The 18756-nt window shown below is 42.9% G+C and overlaps 1 protein-coding gene across 1 annotated transcript in view; it reads right to left on the reverse strand.

Moving 5' to 3' along the window:
- The window catches only part of DZIP1 (DAZ interacting zinc finger protein 1), a 57292-nt gene that overhangs the window by 1248 nt on the left and 37288 nt on the right, over positions 1 to 18756 (reverse strand). Inside the window, 9 exon segments of the mRNA XM_021065790.1 lie at positions 1319 to 1490; positions 2713 to 2843; positions 4194 to 4247; positions 4250 to 4386; positions 5996 to 6046; positions 6622 to 6751; positions 7025 to 7187; positions 8564 to 8703; positions 13542 to 13601. Coding sequence (XP_020921449.1) covers positions 1319 to 1490; positions 2713 to 2843; positions 4194 to 4247; positions 4250 to 4386; positions 5996 to 6046; positions 6622 to 6751; positions 7025 to 7187; positions 8564 to 8703; positions 13542 to 13601 — 1038 coding nt within the window.

Consider the following 18756-nt stretch of genomic DNA (forward strand, 5'->3'; position numbering starts at 1 on the left):
CTGTGCAGGTGGCTGCTGACAATCCAACCACGGGACAGCCAGGTCTCTAGGGGAGCCTCACGGGGCCTTTGCAAGGAAGCTTCTGCTGGCCTCTCCCTCCCTGCATTCAGCTCAGGGCCTGGAGGCTGACAGTGGTAAAAGATGATAAAATTAACAAGACGAGGAGGAATTTTTTTCTAGGGTAGATGAGCTTAAGCTTATGAAGTTAATTCATAAGTGCCTTGAGCCACTGAAATAGTACAGGGCAGAGGATTCCACCGAGTATGACTCTAGAAATGTTTTCTTTGAGAGGCATGGGGTCATGGCATTGGGAAAGAGGAAGGCAACGTCCTCGGGGTATCCTCTTGGCCCTGTGTCCTTACAGAGTCACCGTAATGTAAACACGTCTCTTGCTTTTTCAATGATTAGACACAGCACAGAAAACTTCAGATGGTGACAGAGCAGAAGGTCAAAGTTATGACTGACATGGTGGAGAGAGGAGGCCAAGGGAAGGGCAGAGGCAGCAATGGCTCATCCCCTGTAGTGGGGGAGGAGGGCAGGAGATCCCTGCAAATGGAAAGGGCAAGTGTAGAGGTGTGGATGTATTCACTGAAAGCTACAGATAGGGGAACAAAAGTACTGAAGATGGGGCATGAGCGGTGCAGGCAGTGGGAAAAGAGCCAGATCCTCCTCTGTCTTAGCAGGACATCAACAGTTCACGTCTAAAGTCAACTGATTTAGATACAGGGGCTGAGCTCCTTACTCAGAGGCACAGCTCATGGGACACACCGAGGCAGAATGGCTGGGAGAAGGCATTGCAGGTGGGGAGGTGGCAGGGACAGTTACTCTGCTTTAAACAAATACAAATGACATTTTCTGATTTAAAAAATTGAGTTGAGAGATAATTAGGTGGATGAGCACAAGTGCAGTGAAAGGGTTGCACTGTCATTCATCCCACTGGCTATAATGCTACAAGAGAAATCTTCCTTGGAAGAAAAAGAAAAAATATTTAATATGTAAACAGATGGAAACAGGAAAACAGGCAGGAAAAAATGGCTTCGTTTAGACATATGATCAGAAATTCAAATTTCTACGAGGCAACTACATGAAGAGAAGATTTCTATGGGCTTTTTTTTAAAAAAAAAAATGCTAAATTTAAAGACAAAAGATTAGACCTAAAATTTAAATTTAAATTAGTAAATATAAGTTGTTCATATTCTGTCCTTATAAAGCATCAAGATCTTGGTTATGCCAACAGAATGTTTTTGTCTGAAAATATATTAGCATTAACTTAATTAGATATTTATAAAAGCTTTTGTTAGACACCAAAGCAGCAAACCTCCTTTTGGCCCTTTCAGGTTAGTTGCACCCCAGGCACTTGGCACTTGAGCATAATTTGACTCATTCTTCATAGGCAGAGGATCCTTCTGTTCTCTCCCAATTTTCATCCCCAAAGATTTTTCTTCCTCTAAGGATGATATGTCCCAGTCATCGTCTTCCACATCTACACACTGGAAAAAAACAAAAAACAAAAAAACACATGGAGAATAATGAGTGATTTCTAAAGAAACAGTGCATGTTACAACCCCTCAATCACTTTGTTGGTCAGACTGGGCCACTGGCATTAAGTGATTACGTTGGGAGTCTCAGAGAATCCCCCATCTGGTCATTTGGTCACCTCTGGAGGGCAGTAAAACGGATTTGGAAATCCGTGCTTGAAAGAAGAGGGAACCACCTCTTTTTTGTTTCTTGCTGTGGAAAGGTATGTTTCCTACTCAGCAATCATGAACTTAGAAAGTTTCAGAAACACTAAGTTGTAGAACTCAAGTCAGGATGCTCTCCAAGGCGAAGCCAAGGCTGGCTCTGGGGCTCTTGCTCCTGAAAGTAAGACATGACTGGCAGGAGACATCACACGAAGGTCCTCAGGAAATGCCCCTGATGCCAAGGAGCGCGTGTACCTATGGCGCCCCTTCCAGGAAAGACACCTCTGCTCTCGCTTGACTGACGTGACTTCTTGTCATCTTTGGCTTGTTTGACACGAACGACACTAATTTATGAAACTAGTTTGGTAAAATGCTCTGGATTTCAGATGAGCAGGGGAAGAATTACATCTAATTCAAGTGAAAAACTAAGAAAAAAACAACTACTATTGGCCGACCCGGTCAACACCTAAGAGCCTGGATCTCCATCTACAGATGCACTTCCGGTGCCTGATGCGGAACCGGAAGCGCCTGCAGCGTCAGGGCCTCTCCTCGCTTGGGGAGAAGAGCTTCGCTCTGCGCTTGGCTCGGGTCACAGACTCCGGGTCCCTAGTGGGGGTGCACCCTGGAAAGTCCCTTCTTTACTTCCAGGTCATGCCACTGGTGGCAGAAAGGTTCCCGGACTCAGATCTGAAGCCCCCTGGATTCCCGTCAGTCCCAAGTTTCTGTGAACAAGCTACCTAATGTAAGCATCAGATAATACATACGACAGAATGTTTAAAATCTGTAAAGCTTGATAAGCATATGCATTATTGTAAACCTTGATAAGCATTATTATTACCAATTATCTTTCTGATATCTTTGTTTCTATGGGAGGGAAAGAAACACAGTACTAAAAATAAGATAAAAATCTCAACCTCTACTATACCAAATAACTATATTTGTCTTGTATTTCACTACAAAAGTACAATTATTAAGATATATTCATTAAAAGATGAACTTATATACGTTTAGCAAGTAAAAGTGACTTCACCTTTACATCTTCGTTTAGTTCTTTCTTGATGAATGCCTCAGCAACATGAATCCCACCGACTGGCTTGTTCACATTTCTATGATTTGAAACCGTCTTTTCAACTTTTCCGGTTAATATTTTAATGGAGGTTTCTATAGGGCCGACAGAAAAAAGGTAAAGTTTAAAAAAAAAAATTTATCTTCAGTTCCAAAATAACTTTACAAGCAACTCTGAGCTTTGCACATAATTCCTTTTAAAAAATCGTAACCCTCTCGACTAGAACAAAGTTTTAATTTTAAGTCAAAGATGGATGATCTCATTCAAGTACGTGATGAGAAACTTTAATTTCAGTGAAGCAGCCTGCATGAATGGGATAGTGGTATTTTCAAAAAAAATTATGTTTAAATGTTATATTTTACATAAGTATATAAATACATGGTATATATAAATTATATAAATACAATCTATATACAATTATATAAAATAAAATTTTTTTAAAAATCAACTATACCTGATATGTTTAAATATATAATTTTTAATTGCATTAAACAGAATTTATTTAAAAAATGACCCTTCAGGAGTTCCCGTTGTGGCTCAGTGGTAACGAACCTGACTAGTATCCATGAGGATGCAGGTTCAATCCCTGGCCTCACTGTGGCTGTGGTATATGTCACAGATGTAGCTTGGATCTGATGTTGCTATGGTATAGGCTGGCAACTGCATCTCTGATTTGACTCCTAACCCTGGAACCTCTATATGCCACAGGTATGGCTCCAAAAAGCACCCTTCTGGCTCACTTCTCAGCAAATTATCAGAGTTATAGACTTGGACTTTTAGGGTTGCCAAATCTCCAAAGGGCAACACAGTGTATTAGAAAAGCAGTTATAATGACCCAGTGGTAGGAACTGAATTGTGTCCCAAGTGCATATGGTGGAGTCCTTACCCCCAGTACTCAGAATGGGACCTTATTTGGAGAAAGAACCTTTAAAGAGGTACTCAAGTTAAGGTGAGGTCCCTAGGGTAGACCCTGATCCAACATGACTGGTGTCCTTATAAAAACAGGAAATTTGGGCACAGATGCACGCACAGAGAAAGTCAATGTGACAGGTTCAAAGAGAGCCATCTATCTAGAAGCTAGGGACAGAGGCACAGAGCAGATCCTGTCCTCACAGCCCTCGGAAAGAACCAGCCTTGCCACCTGGATTGTGTCCTTCCAGCTCCTGTGAGACAGTTTCTGTTGTTTAAGCCACTTGGTGTGGTACTTCCTGACAGCAGCCCTTGCATTTGTCACTAGTACACCCAGGCTTCCCCAACCCCTTCCTCTTCTTCCACTTGAACATCAACTACTTGCTAATAAATAGGCACAATCCATATCCCTTGGGCAGCAGCTTTTAGCCCCAACCTGTCACAGCCCCAACCTGTTCCCAGGCCTTGATGCCCCTAGCTGAGAACCACTGTCGTCAACAAAATTTCCAGAAGGATTTTCAATGATAAAAGCTTACCTGTGGGCTTGGGAGAAATATCAGAATCCTCGATTTCACTTCCCTCGGTCCATCGGTGTCACTTTTGGTGGTACTCCTTCCTAAGCTGCTCCTGTTGCTTTTAGAGGACAGCACCTGAAGTAAGTCTGGGGAGGCGTGTGCCCGGATGAGGTCGTCATCGTCCAGGTCTTCCTCCGAACTAAAGGGAGGCGTCCTAAACAAATCAAAACCCAAACGGGGGTCACTGTTGCCATACGCTGCAGGATTTACAGACGATACACCCTGTAAAGTGGTGGAAACTTCCCAGGGAGCGTAACCAAGGCCTGTGTGGCCACAGAACAAGACGGCGGCCAGGCCCACGCCCAGGACTTGCACAAAAGGCCCAAGAGTCATCTCAAATCCTGACCGCCCAACCACAAGGCATATTTTACCAAAATGGACTGAAGTTATGACATGACTCCTCTAAACCCAAACTTGTATATTCTTTATATGGGTTTCTACACACCAAAGAAAAACTTTCTCAGTGGAAAAAAAAAAATAAAACCTTCTCAGTCTACAATAAAACTATGCCATCTTTTAAAATAGTGTCATTAATTATAGCTTACCTTTACAATGCACACTCCTAAGTCCTTGTACATAAACACACCACTTCATTTGTATTATCACATGAATTATCACCCATTTTAAAGTGAAACAGAAATTGATGGTATTCCTTCATTTAAAAAATATTCATTGTGGAGCTCCAGCTGTGGTGCAATAGGATTGGTGGTGTATTGGGGATGCTGGACCGTGGGTTTGATCCCCAGCCTGGCACAGTGGGTTAAAGATCCAGCACTGCCACTGGTGCGGCTTAGGTCATAACTGCAGCTTGGATCTGATCCCTGGCCTGAGAACTCCTTATGTCGTGGGGCAGCCAAAAGAATAAAAAAATAAAAAATATTCATTGAGCACCTAAATTCCAAACAATGTTCAGTTACACTACAGCCCATGAAATAAGGCTCTTTCCATGAGGTTATGTACATGAAAAGTGCTTTAGAAGAATGTATTATTATTATTTATATTGTCTCCACTATATTATATTTCTACTACCTCTGCTATATATACCCAATGCCTTAATGAGAGAAAGCATCAATCGCAGAATAAATCAATGATGATGAAGTTCAATTGTTATAAAATTAGTTTTACTCATAATTAATAACAATAATATACCTACAATTTACTGAGTACCCACAAGGGCCAAGCACTGAGGCCAAGCCCTTTTCACACATTCTCAATTCATGTGTAGAATTATCCTGTGAAAAAGGCAGCATCATCCCCTATTACAGGTAGGAAAACTGAGGCTTAAAGCAGGTAAGCACCTGAATCAGCGGCACACAGTTAAGGAATGACTGAGCAAGGATTCTTAGTATCCTGCGAGAGCCTAAGAGAAGAAGGTCTAGGGCCATTATTGACTTCCCCAAAGAGCTGGAGCACTAAAATTTCAGGTGGCTGCACTGTTATGGATCCAGCCAGTAAAAAAGCAACATTACACATTTATTGTGCTTATGGAAAATTACTGGGCACTAGGCGGGGGTGGGATGGGTAATGGAAATGACTTAGATGTGGTCCCACTTGCTAATGGAGGCCACAAGGGATGAGTGCTGTTGGCTTAGGTAATATCTGATAAAGAAACAAAGCTGCCACAAAGGAATCACAAATTAAATATGATGTCTAATAATTATGGCTCTAGTTACCACAGTGAATATACACATTCATGATGAAAGGACTGGTCAGTGAAAATAATTTCTTTACAATCACCTCCCCCCTGCTCCCTCAGTACTCACGCAGCCGTTGAAGACTTTCTGGGAAAGTGATCTTCTCTATTTTTCTTAACTCTAAAAACAACAGAAAAATACTTCTGGCATGAGTGAATAATGTCATCTGAAATAAACTTCTATGGAATTGGTGATTTTTGCTTTATTAGAGGGTGAGCAGCAACAGGTCTGCCTGTGCCAATGAGAGACAGGAAGGCATTGCAAGTGTCATTCTCTGTTGGGTCAAACATCGCTGTGGCCTAAATGTCCCTGTAAGGCACATGTTGAAGCCCAAACCCCTGGTGTGATGGTATCTGGAGATGGAGCCTTTGGGAAGTGATGATGTTTAGATGATGTCATGAGGGTGGGGCCCACATGAAGGAATCCGTGTCCTTACAAGAAGAGGCAGAGAGACAGACCAAGGCTCACTCTCTCGCCATGTGAGGACACAGCAAGAAGGTGGCCGTCTGCAAGCCCTGGAAGAGAATCCTTGCCAAAACCTGACTATGCCATCACCTTGATCTTGGACTTCTAGCCTCCATAAGTGTAGAAAATTTCTGTTGTGTGAACCACCCAGTCTATCGTATTTTGTTATGAAGTCCAAGCTGACTGAGACAAATATTAGTAAAAAAAATTTTAGGGCTGAACATACTTACTTTGGAACAGATGTCCTATCAGAAAAAACAGGCCTTTGTCTAATCAACTGCCTGCTTCTGGGAGGACGGTGGGCTGCTCTGGGTACTTCTCCAGCTGAAAGGATATCCACTTGGGAAGCATTGCACCTGTCTGGAACAGCAGGGTCATTTATCACTCTCCAGTGCGTGGAAAGCAGAAGCAAATACCACAATACCGACTATGCTGGCATTGAAACAATCCCGTCTTGAGGGTCTAGAGTTTTTTTTTAAACTGTCAAAGCAGCATCTAAAACCCAGTGTTTAATGATTTAGTGAGAAGGTTGCCAATGAATGCCAAAGTTTGTGAACCAGTTAAAACTATGAAATGGTGGTTCTCTTTGGCTCCCATCTGCAGAAACCAAGTGGCAGTCGGTAACAGGCTCACCTGTTGACAGCAGTGTCCTCTCCTCAATCTTACAGCTGACCTGATGTTCGAGGTGTTCTCGAATTTGCTGAATGTTGGGTATTTTTCTTTCTCGCTCATGTCTGGTGGATTGCACGGTTCTTAGCACTCTGTTCAAGCGATCACTTGGAATACCACGTGTATCCTGAAGGAATAAAGTCAAGTTCATCAATTATCCTGGGATGTTTTTCATTTTGTGGATATTTGTCAACATGAACCATGCCAACCTTTCATCCTCACTGCTGCAGGGAAAGTGGCAGAAACCCTGACAGAGCACACATGGCCCCGGCTCCCAAAGGCGCTCACGGGGCACTGGGACATAGAAGGCAGGTGAATGATGGAACATGACCAGTTAGGGGCACTGGGCTCTGGGTCTCAGGACCAGCACATAGAAGGTGTGTGTGTGACTGATTAGGGCTGATTGGTTAACCAACAATGCGAGGTGTGTAATAAGGACCAAATGAGTCCACGAGGACTAGAGGATTCAGGGAGAGAGCCTAGTGGAGGCCACAGTGGCCCAAGAAAGCTTAGGAGGGAGGCTGGGCTGTGCCCTGAAGGGTGGGTGGAGTGAAACAAGTTGGAACTCGGGTGTTCCAGAAAGACGGATGGGATCAGGTGGAAGCACCTTTGGGGAAAGGCAGGCACTGGGGCAGAAACAGTCAAGGCATGTCCAGTGGTTAAGGCTGCAAAGGAGTGGGTGAGGAGAGCACAAAGGCAGACTGAGGCCAAAATGAAAGGCTTAACAGTGACTCCACTGGTAAGAAGAAAGTCATCAGAGGTCTTCATTGATGAAAACACCCAATTAAAGGTTTGAGAAAATGCATCTGGATTTGATGGGTATCTAGATGGAAGAAAACTAGATAAAGAGATATTTATCCTTTTGTTTGTTTGTTTAGGGCCACACCTGCAGCACAGGGAAGTTCCCAGGCTAGGGTTCGAATCAGAGCTACAGCTGCCAGTCTGTCCCTCGGCCACAGTAATGCGGGATCCAAGCCACGTCTGTGACCTACACCTACACCACAGCTCAGGGCAACACCAGATCCTTATCCCACTGAGCAAGGCCAGGGATCGAACCTGCATCCTCATGGTTCCTACTCAGGGTCGTTACCACTGAGCCGCACTGGGAACTTCCAAGATATTTATTCTTCATTTGTTCATTTGATTTTGTAATAGGCAATAATTAGGAGTTAACATCAGAATGGAAGCAACCCTGCAATGGCCTAGAGGCCAACCCTGGCTCCTTCATCACTAACATGTGACTGCACCCCTCTGTAGAGTTCAGCTGATACTGTCACTTACCCCAGAGATCAGTTTGCTTGTTTAAATGAGTTAATATTTGGAAAGCTCCCTGAAGTATGCCAGGCACACAGTGAATGCCAGCTAAGTGTTTAATGAATCATGTCAGAGTAGCCTCTGGTCTCCAAATACAACAGAACCGACATGGCGCCTTCTCTGATCTTCCTTATTTAGAAAACAAAGTAAGACAAAAACAGCAAATATTCCCAAAGTGAGTGAACTTACTGCATTAATCCCCAGGGTTTCCAGTCTTTCCACCAAACTCTGCTCCAAGACTGTTCTTATTTGCTTAGTGAGGGAAGGGTTATTCTTCAAAGCTTTCCTTAAATGTATCTTGTTATTTAATTTCTGTTCATTTTCCCTTCCTGAAATAAGGTTTAAAAAATGTGTTAAAAAGGAATTAAATACATTAAACCTCTAAGCAGAAAAGGGCAAAACACAACTTTTAAACAGCATGCAAGCATTTATAATGTTGTAAAGTTTTTGGATATTTTCAGTCAGTCAGCACAGTATATAATGTTTAAGTACTATAGCTTTAAAAACTATAAGTCTGCTTCAAAACGTCAGTATCTTTAAAGACTTTTTCTTGATCACTTCATCAAATTATAGCTAGATAAATAATGTGAGCTATGTCTCTAGAGAAGCAAAATGGAAAACAATTATTTAGAAGTGTAATGATTTATCCTAAAATTATTTTCTACTTCCTGAAAAACTCATCTCTCCTATATTCAGTTAGAATTTAGTTATTGCTTAATGAAGAAAAAGTCCTATTTCTTTTAAATAATTAAGTTCGTGTTTATACAATAAATTTAGTGGAGGTTAAGTTCACATAAAATTTCAAAATGGGAAGATCATTATCCCTCTCGAAACATTTACCAAATGAAAAAGAAATTAACAAGTCTTAGGAAAAGTGTGTTTTGGGAGTTCCCATCGTGGCGCAAAGGAAACAAATCCAACTAGGAACCATGAGGTTGAGGGTTCGATCCCTGGCCTCACTCAGTGGGTTAAGGATCTGGCGTTGCCATGAGCTGTGGTGTAGGTCGAAGACATGGCTCGGATCTGGCGTTGCTGTGGCTGTGGCATAGGCCGGCAGCTGTAGCTCTGGTTCGACCCCTAGCCTGGGAACCTCCATATGCCATGGGTGCAGTCACAAAAAAAAAAAAGTGTATTTTGTTTAAAAACACTATAATTACAAAGAAAAAAAATAAGCCAGTTTCTTCTAATATTTTCGAACTTATTCCTTTTATTCTCCACCAAAAAATGTCTAGTTCACGAGGGTTTGAGGAAAGGGGCATGATTACATGACCTTGAAGAGCTAAGTCCTTATATCAACGGAAACTGAAGGCTCAAGGAAAGAGACCCAGTGCCAGGCAGTTCAGACCCTTAGTGAACATCCAAGGCAGATCTGGGAGAATGGGACAATGGTACTATTATCATTTCGAAGCCTATTCTCCTGACAAAAGCATTTCACCCCAAGAAGGTGGCACCAAATGCCATTGCCTAGGTCTGGGGCCATGGACAGGTCCCCACAGATACCCCATTCTTCCTCATCCATCTCAGTAGATGGACTTTTCCAGTTCTTACAGCACATGGATTTGCAGAAGATCTTAAACAAAATGCTTTCGGTTAATGTGTTTCCTAAATCCTAGTTCAATTCCAGTAGTAAAGAATATTTCTGTTCGTTAATTAAGAGTTTCGCAGAAGCAAAAGTAGTCAAATTATTATTTGTACATTTAGTAGGAGGGAAGATCCTATATGATGATGCCTTTCTATGCTTTGCTCCTGTGGTGTGCTAAATTATGAAACTTTATAAGATTCTATATGAATAAAAACCCAAAGTAATCTTAAATTTTATATTCTCAGCATTCATGCTGTTGTTATCCCACCAATGTTTTCACAATATCCTGAAACCACCAGCAAAAAAAAAGCACTTCTGTTCTAGGAACTGAATCCATCAGAATCTACAGGGCTTAGCTGCAGCCATGGCTGTGTCACTGGCTTTGGCTGCTAGTTGGCCATTGAGTCTGCAACTACCTAGGGCTAAAAGTAAAAAAAGAGGCACCAAGAGAGACCCTGAAAGTCATGGAGCTACCATTCAAACAGATGCACCGCCTGTCCCAATTAGGCAAAGATAAATTCTTTGCCAGCATCTCAGCTATAAAAGGAAGCAGAGCCTGAAGAGAGGCCCCAGGACATGGAGCCATGTGCAGGGCCAAATGATGCCCAGAATGGCTTGGCCACAGTTTAGGGGAGTTGTAGGGCCTCTGACAGCACGAAATGAATTCATCTGCTGATTGGCCAACCCTGGTGACAAGTTCATTTTGATGTCTGAGTTCCCCCAAAAGGCGAAGACTAAACATTTCCCTCCATCCTCAAATTCCCTTTATAGGCTGGTGCTCTCTTTGGAAAGCCATTTGTGAATAATTAGAAACCCTTTGATACGAAGTACTCTAACAAGGCTGGGGCTGGCTGATGGAGGTGAGATAAAAAAGGGAGAGTAGATAGGAAGAGAAATAATGAAGTTTTTACGTACATGTGAAATGAATTACATGAAAGACAATCAGAGCTGACGATTTTAGTTTAAGCGTGTATTGCTCACCAAAATCAACAAGGCAAAATATTCCAGAGATCAGCATTTCCTCTAATTAAGATTACTAAAGCATGCCCAAACAGATGGCCAGGCTACCACATGACAGCCCACACATGTGAGCAGCTGCATCAGACTTAACGACACACCACTTATGGTAAGAAAATCACTGGAGAGAAAAGCAAGCAGTCAAAAAACAAAACACAATGGAATTTCTGCGTTGCAGGGGACTTGTTCATCTAATATTCAAGCTCCTCATTATTTACATGAAGATTCTAAAAGCGGAAGATAAAGAGACTATTCCAAAGGTCACCCAGCCAGTCCTGCAAAGGCTGGACCTCTTTGCTTTTCTTCCATCACTTTGTTCTTTGCATGAAGTTACGGAAACAGAAAACCTGGACTTTAGTTCCAGCACTGTCACTAATTAAACGCAGTGACCTGGATGGAGCAAGCACCTAATTTCCCATATGTCAAGTCTCTGAAAAATAAAATAGCCCCTCAGGTCCCTCCTGGCCCTCACATTCTCACATCCTGTAGAACAGCAAGATCAGGTCTGTCTCGACACAACTGGCAAGAAGTAAAGATGCAGAAATAGTCTTGTACAAGTTACTTCTTGGTCAAAGCTGTAGTGTTTCTGCAAACCACTGCCAACATTTGGCACGGACACTCGTCTGCAAATGTTAGCACAGGCTGAGGAATTTATTGATGGCTATTAATCAGCGTGCTGGCTCCACAGAGGCACGAGAAGGAGGCGGTCACTGCTTTCTGGGACGGTGTGTGAGGACCTGGGTGTTCTCAGCAGCCCCCAGCACGCTCCCATCTCCCACCAGAGCTGCGTCTGAACATGTTCCCCAAAATATGGCAACAGCCAATGATCGTGTTTGCTGTCAATGATCCCTAACTCATGCCTTCCATCCTCTGCGAGGAAGACGCCTAAAAGAAGCCCAGGCAGAATATGCAGCAGGCGAAACCTGGAACTGAACTGGTGACAGGGGATAAATCAGGATCCCTCTTGGAAACTAGTGGACTCATTTTTCAAATAAGTGCGAACTATATGACCTGAGATTCCAGCTTCAAAATTGGGACCCTATCTATAAACCTCCGGATGCATTTCGCAGATTCTTCTGAGAATAAAGGATTTTGTGTTCCAGATATCAATACCTGATAATTATATAGAGGAGAGAGAAAGCATGTTACATGCATGTTAAATGAAAATACGCATCATGTGGATGTTTGGATACGCCTGACAATCCCTTCTCAATGTGTAGCCTTGTAAAAACAAAAACTTTTTGGGAAAAAGTCGAGAGAACACAGAAGTTATAACAAATATTAAGAATTGATATATTAGGAGTTCCCGTCGTGGCGCAGTGGTTAACAAATCCGACTAGGAACCATGAGGTTGCGGGTTTGATCTCTGCCCTTGCTCAGTGGGTTAACGATCCAGCGTTGCCGTGAGCTGTGGTGTAGGTCGCAGACGCGGCTCGGATCCTGCGTTGCTGTGGCTCTGGCGTAGGCTGGCAGCTACAGGTCCGATTAACCCCTAGCCTGGGAACCTCCATATGCCACAGGAGTGGCCCAAGAAATGACAAAAAGACAAAAAAAAAAAAAAAAAGAATTGATATATTAGAATATATAATTTTATTTCTCTTCCTAACAAAAATGGCAAAACCAGAACCCATATAAATATTAACAATTGGCTTTCTCCTGAAGAAGTGAAATACGGTAAAGCATTATTATCACTAAGGAGAAAATTATGATAAACTGATCAAATATAACTGTTTTAGGATCTATAAGTCTAGCATTTGAATATACTTTTAATAAAGTAAATAAATATTCATAAATTTCAAAGATTAGTTGACAGAAAATAATTTTTAGAACTGCCAAATGAAAGGAGGCAGCAATCACTTTAATTATTTCCCTAAACCTGTAACAGCTCCCAGATTCTACCATGAAGATATTCTGGACATTCAGAAATTAAACATTATGCCTTCCTTGCTTATTAAAAATACTTGTTGAAATGGGCACTTTATCTATTCATTTCATAGGTTGGGGCATGAGGAATAACTTCTGCCATACAGATATTTTTGTATCATCTAGCACACGACACGTGCATGTCAACTTATCTGATCAGAAAATTGCTGCACTGGTATAAAGGCTTAGATTTTTTTTTTCAAGTTCCTTGAGGTTGGAAATTTCTTTTTTTTTTTTTTTGTAATCAAGCATATTTATATTTATTTTTTTCATTATAGCTGGTTTACAGAGTTCTATCAATTTTCTTCTGTACAGCAAGGTGACCCAGTTACATAAGTGTACAATCTTTTTTCTCACATTATCATGCTCCATTGTAAGTGACTAGACATAGCTCCTAGTGCTAGAGGTTGGAAATTTCTTGTTCACACGCTAAGAAACAGTAAAACAGGGGAAAATATAACAGTGCATGAAGGGAAGAGGATGACAGAATACTACACATAGATTGAAAATGTAATCCAAACCTAAATGTCTTCCCTAATTTTGATACACTAAGTTAAAAACCACTGCATCGTACTTTTGAGGCTTAGGTTTTGGCCCCTAAATGTAATGGATGCAGATAAAAATCCTGATCGAGTTCTTTGTTACCTTTTTCTTCCTCTGAAAGTTCTTCTATTGGTTCCAGTATGTGCGATGAGAATGCCTGTTCTATTAATGAGGAAAAATAAGAACAGCACAGACAGGAGAATAGCAGAGTAAGATTAGTTCCTTTGACAGATATAGTTCCATCGTGTTTTAACCATGCCTAAAATAGCAAGAATTTACTAGGAAAAAAGAGTAAGGCAGTCAGTGAAAGCTGGTCACTCTTCCATGGTATCTTCCCTTTCTACGTGTTTTCTGTTAATTCCACTCTCAGAAAATAATATTTTTAAATGATTAAGTTAGAATTTCTTCTTCATCAAATTAATCCTGGACATGATTTTTTTTTAAGGCACAAGGACACAACGACAAAAGATCGTCTTCACTTATCTCTAAGAATATTTTCCTTATAAAATATCTTGATTGGGTGGCTAAGCAGAAAATTATTGAAAGTATTTCAATTCCCAAAGATGAAAACATAAACAATTTCCAGGGCCCTGGGATACCCATTTCCTGCTGGCACCAGAGTCTTTGAGTGGAAGGACCAGGAATGGTAAAAGGGAGGCGTTCTGGGGTCAGCAGCAGGACTGAGACCCATCCTTATCCACCTCTGTGTCTCTAAATCACGTTTCAGGACCTCATTCTGGGGGGTTCCCTTTGTGGCTCAGGGGTTAACAAACCCAACTAGGATCCATGAGGATGCAGGTTTGATCCCTGACCTCGCTCAGTGGGTTAAGGATCCGGCATTGCCGTGAGCTGTGGTATAGGTTGAAGACGCAGCTCGGATCTGACAGTGTTACTGTGCCTGTGGCGTAGGCCAGTAGTTAACTGCAGCTCCAATTCAACCCCTAGCCTGGGAACTTCTGCGGGTACAGCATCAGCCCTAAAAAGCAAAAAAAAAAAAAAAAAAAAAAAAACCCATCATTCTGTTCCCAGAGAGCCAGCAAGGTGGGGCTGCAGAGAGATGACAGATAAAGGTGGGCTTTACCCACTCCCACCCCAAAACAGCAGCTGGGGAACATGAGGCCTCTGGGTGACTTCCCAGAGAAGTGTCACTGTGCACACACAAGGACACCTGCAGGCAGCATGGATAAAGCAAACCCAGCCTATCAACAGAGGGAAAGCTTTTTCATGAAGAAAGTAAGGTTTGGGCAAAAGGTCCAGCCACAGAGGCCAGGGATCAAATCCATGTCCTCATGGATAGTAGTTGGGTTTATAACCCACTGATCCACAACGGGAACCCCCTCAGCAGGCTTTAGACATGGAAGGAAACGCAACCAGATGCATGGCTTGGGAGGTGCCTGGTTCACTCATCCTTAGCCTGGAGACTGACATGGGGCACCTGCTCAGAGAGCTCTCCACCTGCACCCCCACAACAGAGATCATTTCATCCTGCCATCAGACCCCACGGTGGGCGACAGGGGAGAATCATAGTGGCCACCAATGACTGAGAGCTCACACTGGGTGGCCATGCACAGATCTAAGTGCTCTGCATGTATTACCACAGATTTACTACTTCCTGCTTTGAAGGTCTGGCTTTTAATTGATTAAAGAGTATTTCTGGTGCTCTATTTTAAATATATACAAATATACATACCCCTGTAGGTATATACAAGTAAATACATATTATATCTGGGTATTTTATAAATAAGCTCTTATGGCTTGTTCAGCATTCTAATCAACACATATGACACTGACCATTGGGGAGAAATGCATTTTAAACTACTTTCAAATGAATTTTCGGAGCACAGCCTATGAGTACATAGAAGTCAACTTGAACTTTGAGACATAAACATGGGCCCACAGAGGAACATGTAATTCCACCTGTGTGAAAAAACTGTTGACCAAAAGTGCTCTCAAATTTGTTATCCAGCATCGAGATTTTAAAGTTACACAAATAAAGAAAAAAATGTGTAACTACGTGTGGCAATGGATGTCAATTAGACTTACTGCACTCATCATTCTTCACTACATACTAATACCCAATCATTTTGTTGTGGGCTTGAAACTAATATAATGTCAATTATACCACAATAAAATTTCTTCAATTAAAAAAATAAAGGTATCCAAATAAACAATTCTACTACTAACTACTGAAATGGAGCTCTAAGGAATATAGCTAATTTCATGTTTTTAAGTCACATGGTTTATATTTTACATCGTGTACTTTATGAAAATAACAAGTTTTTGAGAAGTTCTGTCAAATCTTGCAAAATCATCATATGTATGTTTATGATCACTATATTACAGGGATAATCCTATGACATGTCTTGCGTCAGGATGAACTGTCAAAACGCTGACATTTCCTGCAGTGGGGCCGAGAGTGGGGAAGGTCTGATTCCTGAACCTGGGCTCCTATGATAACAAAGGTGGAGGGAGGGAGGCTGCCCAGACCCCAGCTCCCAAAATGAGCCAGCTGATGTCCCGAGTAGGGAGGGAAGGCCCGCCATTCTCATGCTTTATAAGCCACAGGTCTAGCCTCCAACATCCCAGTTCCTCTCCAGGATGAGAGGTGGAATTCTCAGAGGGAAGCTTGTGTCTCCTCTCTGAACTTGCCAGAAGCTTCCAGAAAAATCCATATGTCATCTCCTACCATTACCTTCAGAAGAAAGACCCCCAGATCTTCAGCCAGCCTTTTTTCTACTGGCTGACACTGCTGAATTTCATCACCCCAACCCTAGACGCTATCGTTCAGCCGGTGCTTGCCGCTCTTACGCAGCCCACTGAAATAGCCAAGAATCCTCTCCCCATCCAGCAGACAACGAAAGTTAAACCCACTGTTCTATCAGTTGACCGTGAATCCAGACTGTCTGCTTCCAAAGTCCAGGCTCTTGGCCACAAAGCCCTGGTACTCCCTGTTGACACTCGCTGGGTTTGCCTTCTGGAATTTTCTGAATGGCATGGCTGTCCACCCAGGACCTGAGCTCATCATGTGCTGACCCTTCTCTCGCCTTTCAGCCTTTCCACCGATCCCACTGAACCAATCCCAGTGAACAGTGTCACATTCGCTTCCTCCTGTTTCATCATCACAGTCCCAATTCCTAGGCACGGAATCTCACATAGACTCTGTCTAATATCCTCAATCCATCTCCCAGCTCTGATTCTCTGAACACACTGGTCAGGCCAAGCTTCCTACAGCCCACCTCTCCATGCCATGCCCAGCCCCAGAACATTCCGCAGCTAGAAAAAGCCACAAGAAGGACCCAAAGAGCTTTGGGCCAGCACTCCATGGTGGCATGAACAACCTCAACCAGCCTTATGTCCCTCAAATCTCTCTGTGTACACCAGGCTCAGCCAAATGATTCATCCACACCAATAATCCACATCAAGAGCTTTCCTGCCACCTTTTGCTCCTACTTTTTGCTTTGTCTCAGCTGAGAGGAGAAGCCTGCACCCCCTCCCCAGGGCAGCCCACGTCTGATAACTGATCACCTCACTCCAGGAAAATTCCGAAGTGCCCGCCCCAGCTCTAAAGCTGCTGGCCAGATCTGCTGAGGCCTCCAACGCAGCTGCATCAGGGATCAGTGTCCCCTTGATGCCCAATCCTGCTTCTCTCACAAGCGTTGTCTGAGGCACTGCCCCCATCTCACCTTCAAACCTTCACCTCAATATGCTTCCCAGGGGACCCAACCTTGGACGGTGAGTAATCATGAGATACTCATGGTAAAGAACCTCACCAAGCTTTGAGATGGAACAAAAGGAAAGAGAGAGAGGAAGCTGGACTAATTAATATTATACAATATGTGACTAACCCTCCCTGTCCCCCACCCCCAGCACCTGGGGAAGCTGCCACCACTGGGAGTGGGGGCAGGCAGTGGGCCCCCGCCGAGCTTCCTCCTCGATCCTGCCCATGGAGATGGTCACAAATCAGCTTTGATCCCGATCCAAGGCCATGGGCCCTGGGCCAGGTCTTGCCGGCATTTCAAATGAGCATGTCAGTCCCAGGAGATGCCAGCAAGGGGGCCACGGCTGATTCATGAAGCCCCAGCCCAGTGAGGGCAAGGTCCACACGGAACACAGTGCTCTAGAACCGAGAGATCTGTCAGGTCCCCTGAATCAGCCCCAGACAACATAACATATGTACTGTACGTGTCCTTCATCAGGCACCAGAGACATAAAACAAGGAAGATGTGGACCTCGTATAATGTCAGATAGCAGACTAACAATAACAAAGGAGAAAAAGAAAAAGAAACTAAAACATGTGTTAAGGTACAAAAAAGAAATTGCCAGCAATGCCTTATAAAAAAATCAACCCTATAAAAAAGAGGCAACAGAGAAATTTTAGACCTGACATAAATAATGCGAATAGAGATTAACTGACAGAGATAAGTTTCCTATATATTCAATAGAAAAGAAAGTTTAGGAGTTCCCATCATGGCACAGTGGTTAACGAATCCGACTAGAAACCACCCGGTTGCGGGTTCGATCCCTGGCCTTGCTCAGTGGGTTAAGGATCCGGCACTGCTGTGAGCTGTGGTGTAGGCTGCAGATGCGGCTCGGATCCTGCGTTGCTGTGGCTCTGGTGTAGGCTGGCGGCTACAGCTCCGATTGGACCCCTAGCCTGGGAACCTCCATATGCCACGGGAGCGGCCCTAGAAAAGGCAAAAAGACAAAAAGACAAAAAAAAAAAAAATAAGGAAGTTTACATAGGTCCAACCTACTTGTCATCTCTGTTCCTGGTCCAAAGGGAAAAAAACCAGCCACCTGTCCGTTCTACTTGCAAATAATAACTTTGTAACGTGTACATAATAACTTGTAAATAATAACATCCAATATGTGGAGAATTTATGCATTACATGTTGCACGCCCAAGGGTACCGATCCACCCGATATGATCTTAGGAAAAAAATAGGGGGCAATAAACACCTCATGAGTCAGTGAGTATAAAGGAGAATTACAAATGGCCATGATAGATGGACCAGAGTATTTATGGAGACAAAAAGTCCAATTCAACTGACCATGGATGTAGGTCTTTCTAAAAGGCTAAAAAGAAAAGTGGAATGAAGTAATGACTAGGTTCCAGAAGCATTTGCAGGTAGACAGGAGAAAGATAGTCCTCTTCCCACCTTAATTCATTTACTATACAGCAGGACCATAGGAAAACAACCTATTAAAAGTATACCACAGGGGTTGCCATTGTGGCTCAGTGATTAACAAATCCAACTAGAAACCATGAGGTTGCGGGTTCAATCCCTGGCCTCACTCAGTGGCTTAAGGATCCGGTG

Source organism: Sus scrofa, chromosome 11 (genome assembly GCF_000003025.6).
Source record: "Sus scrofa isolate TJ Tabasco breed Duroc chromosome 11, Sscrofa11.1, whole genome shotgun sequence".
NCBI lineage: Eukaryota > Metazoa > Chordata > Mammalia > Artiodactyla > Suidae > Sus > Sus scrofa.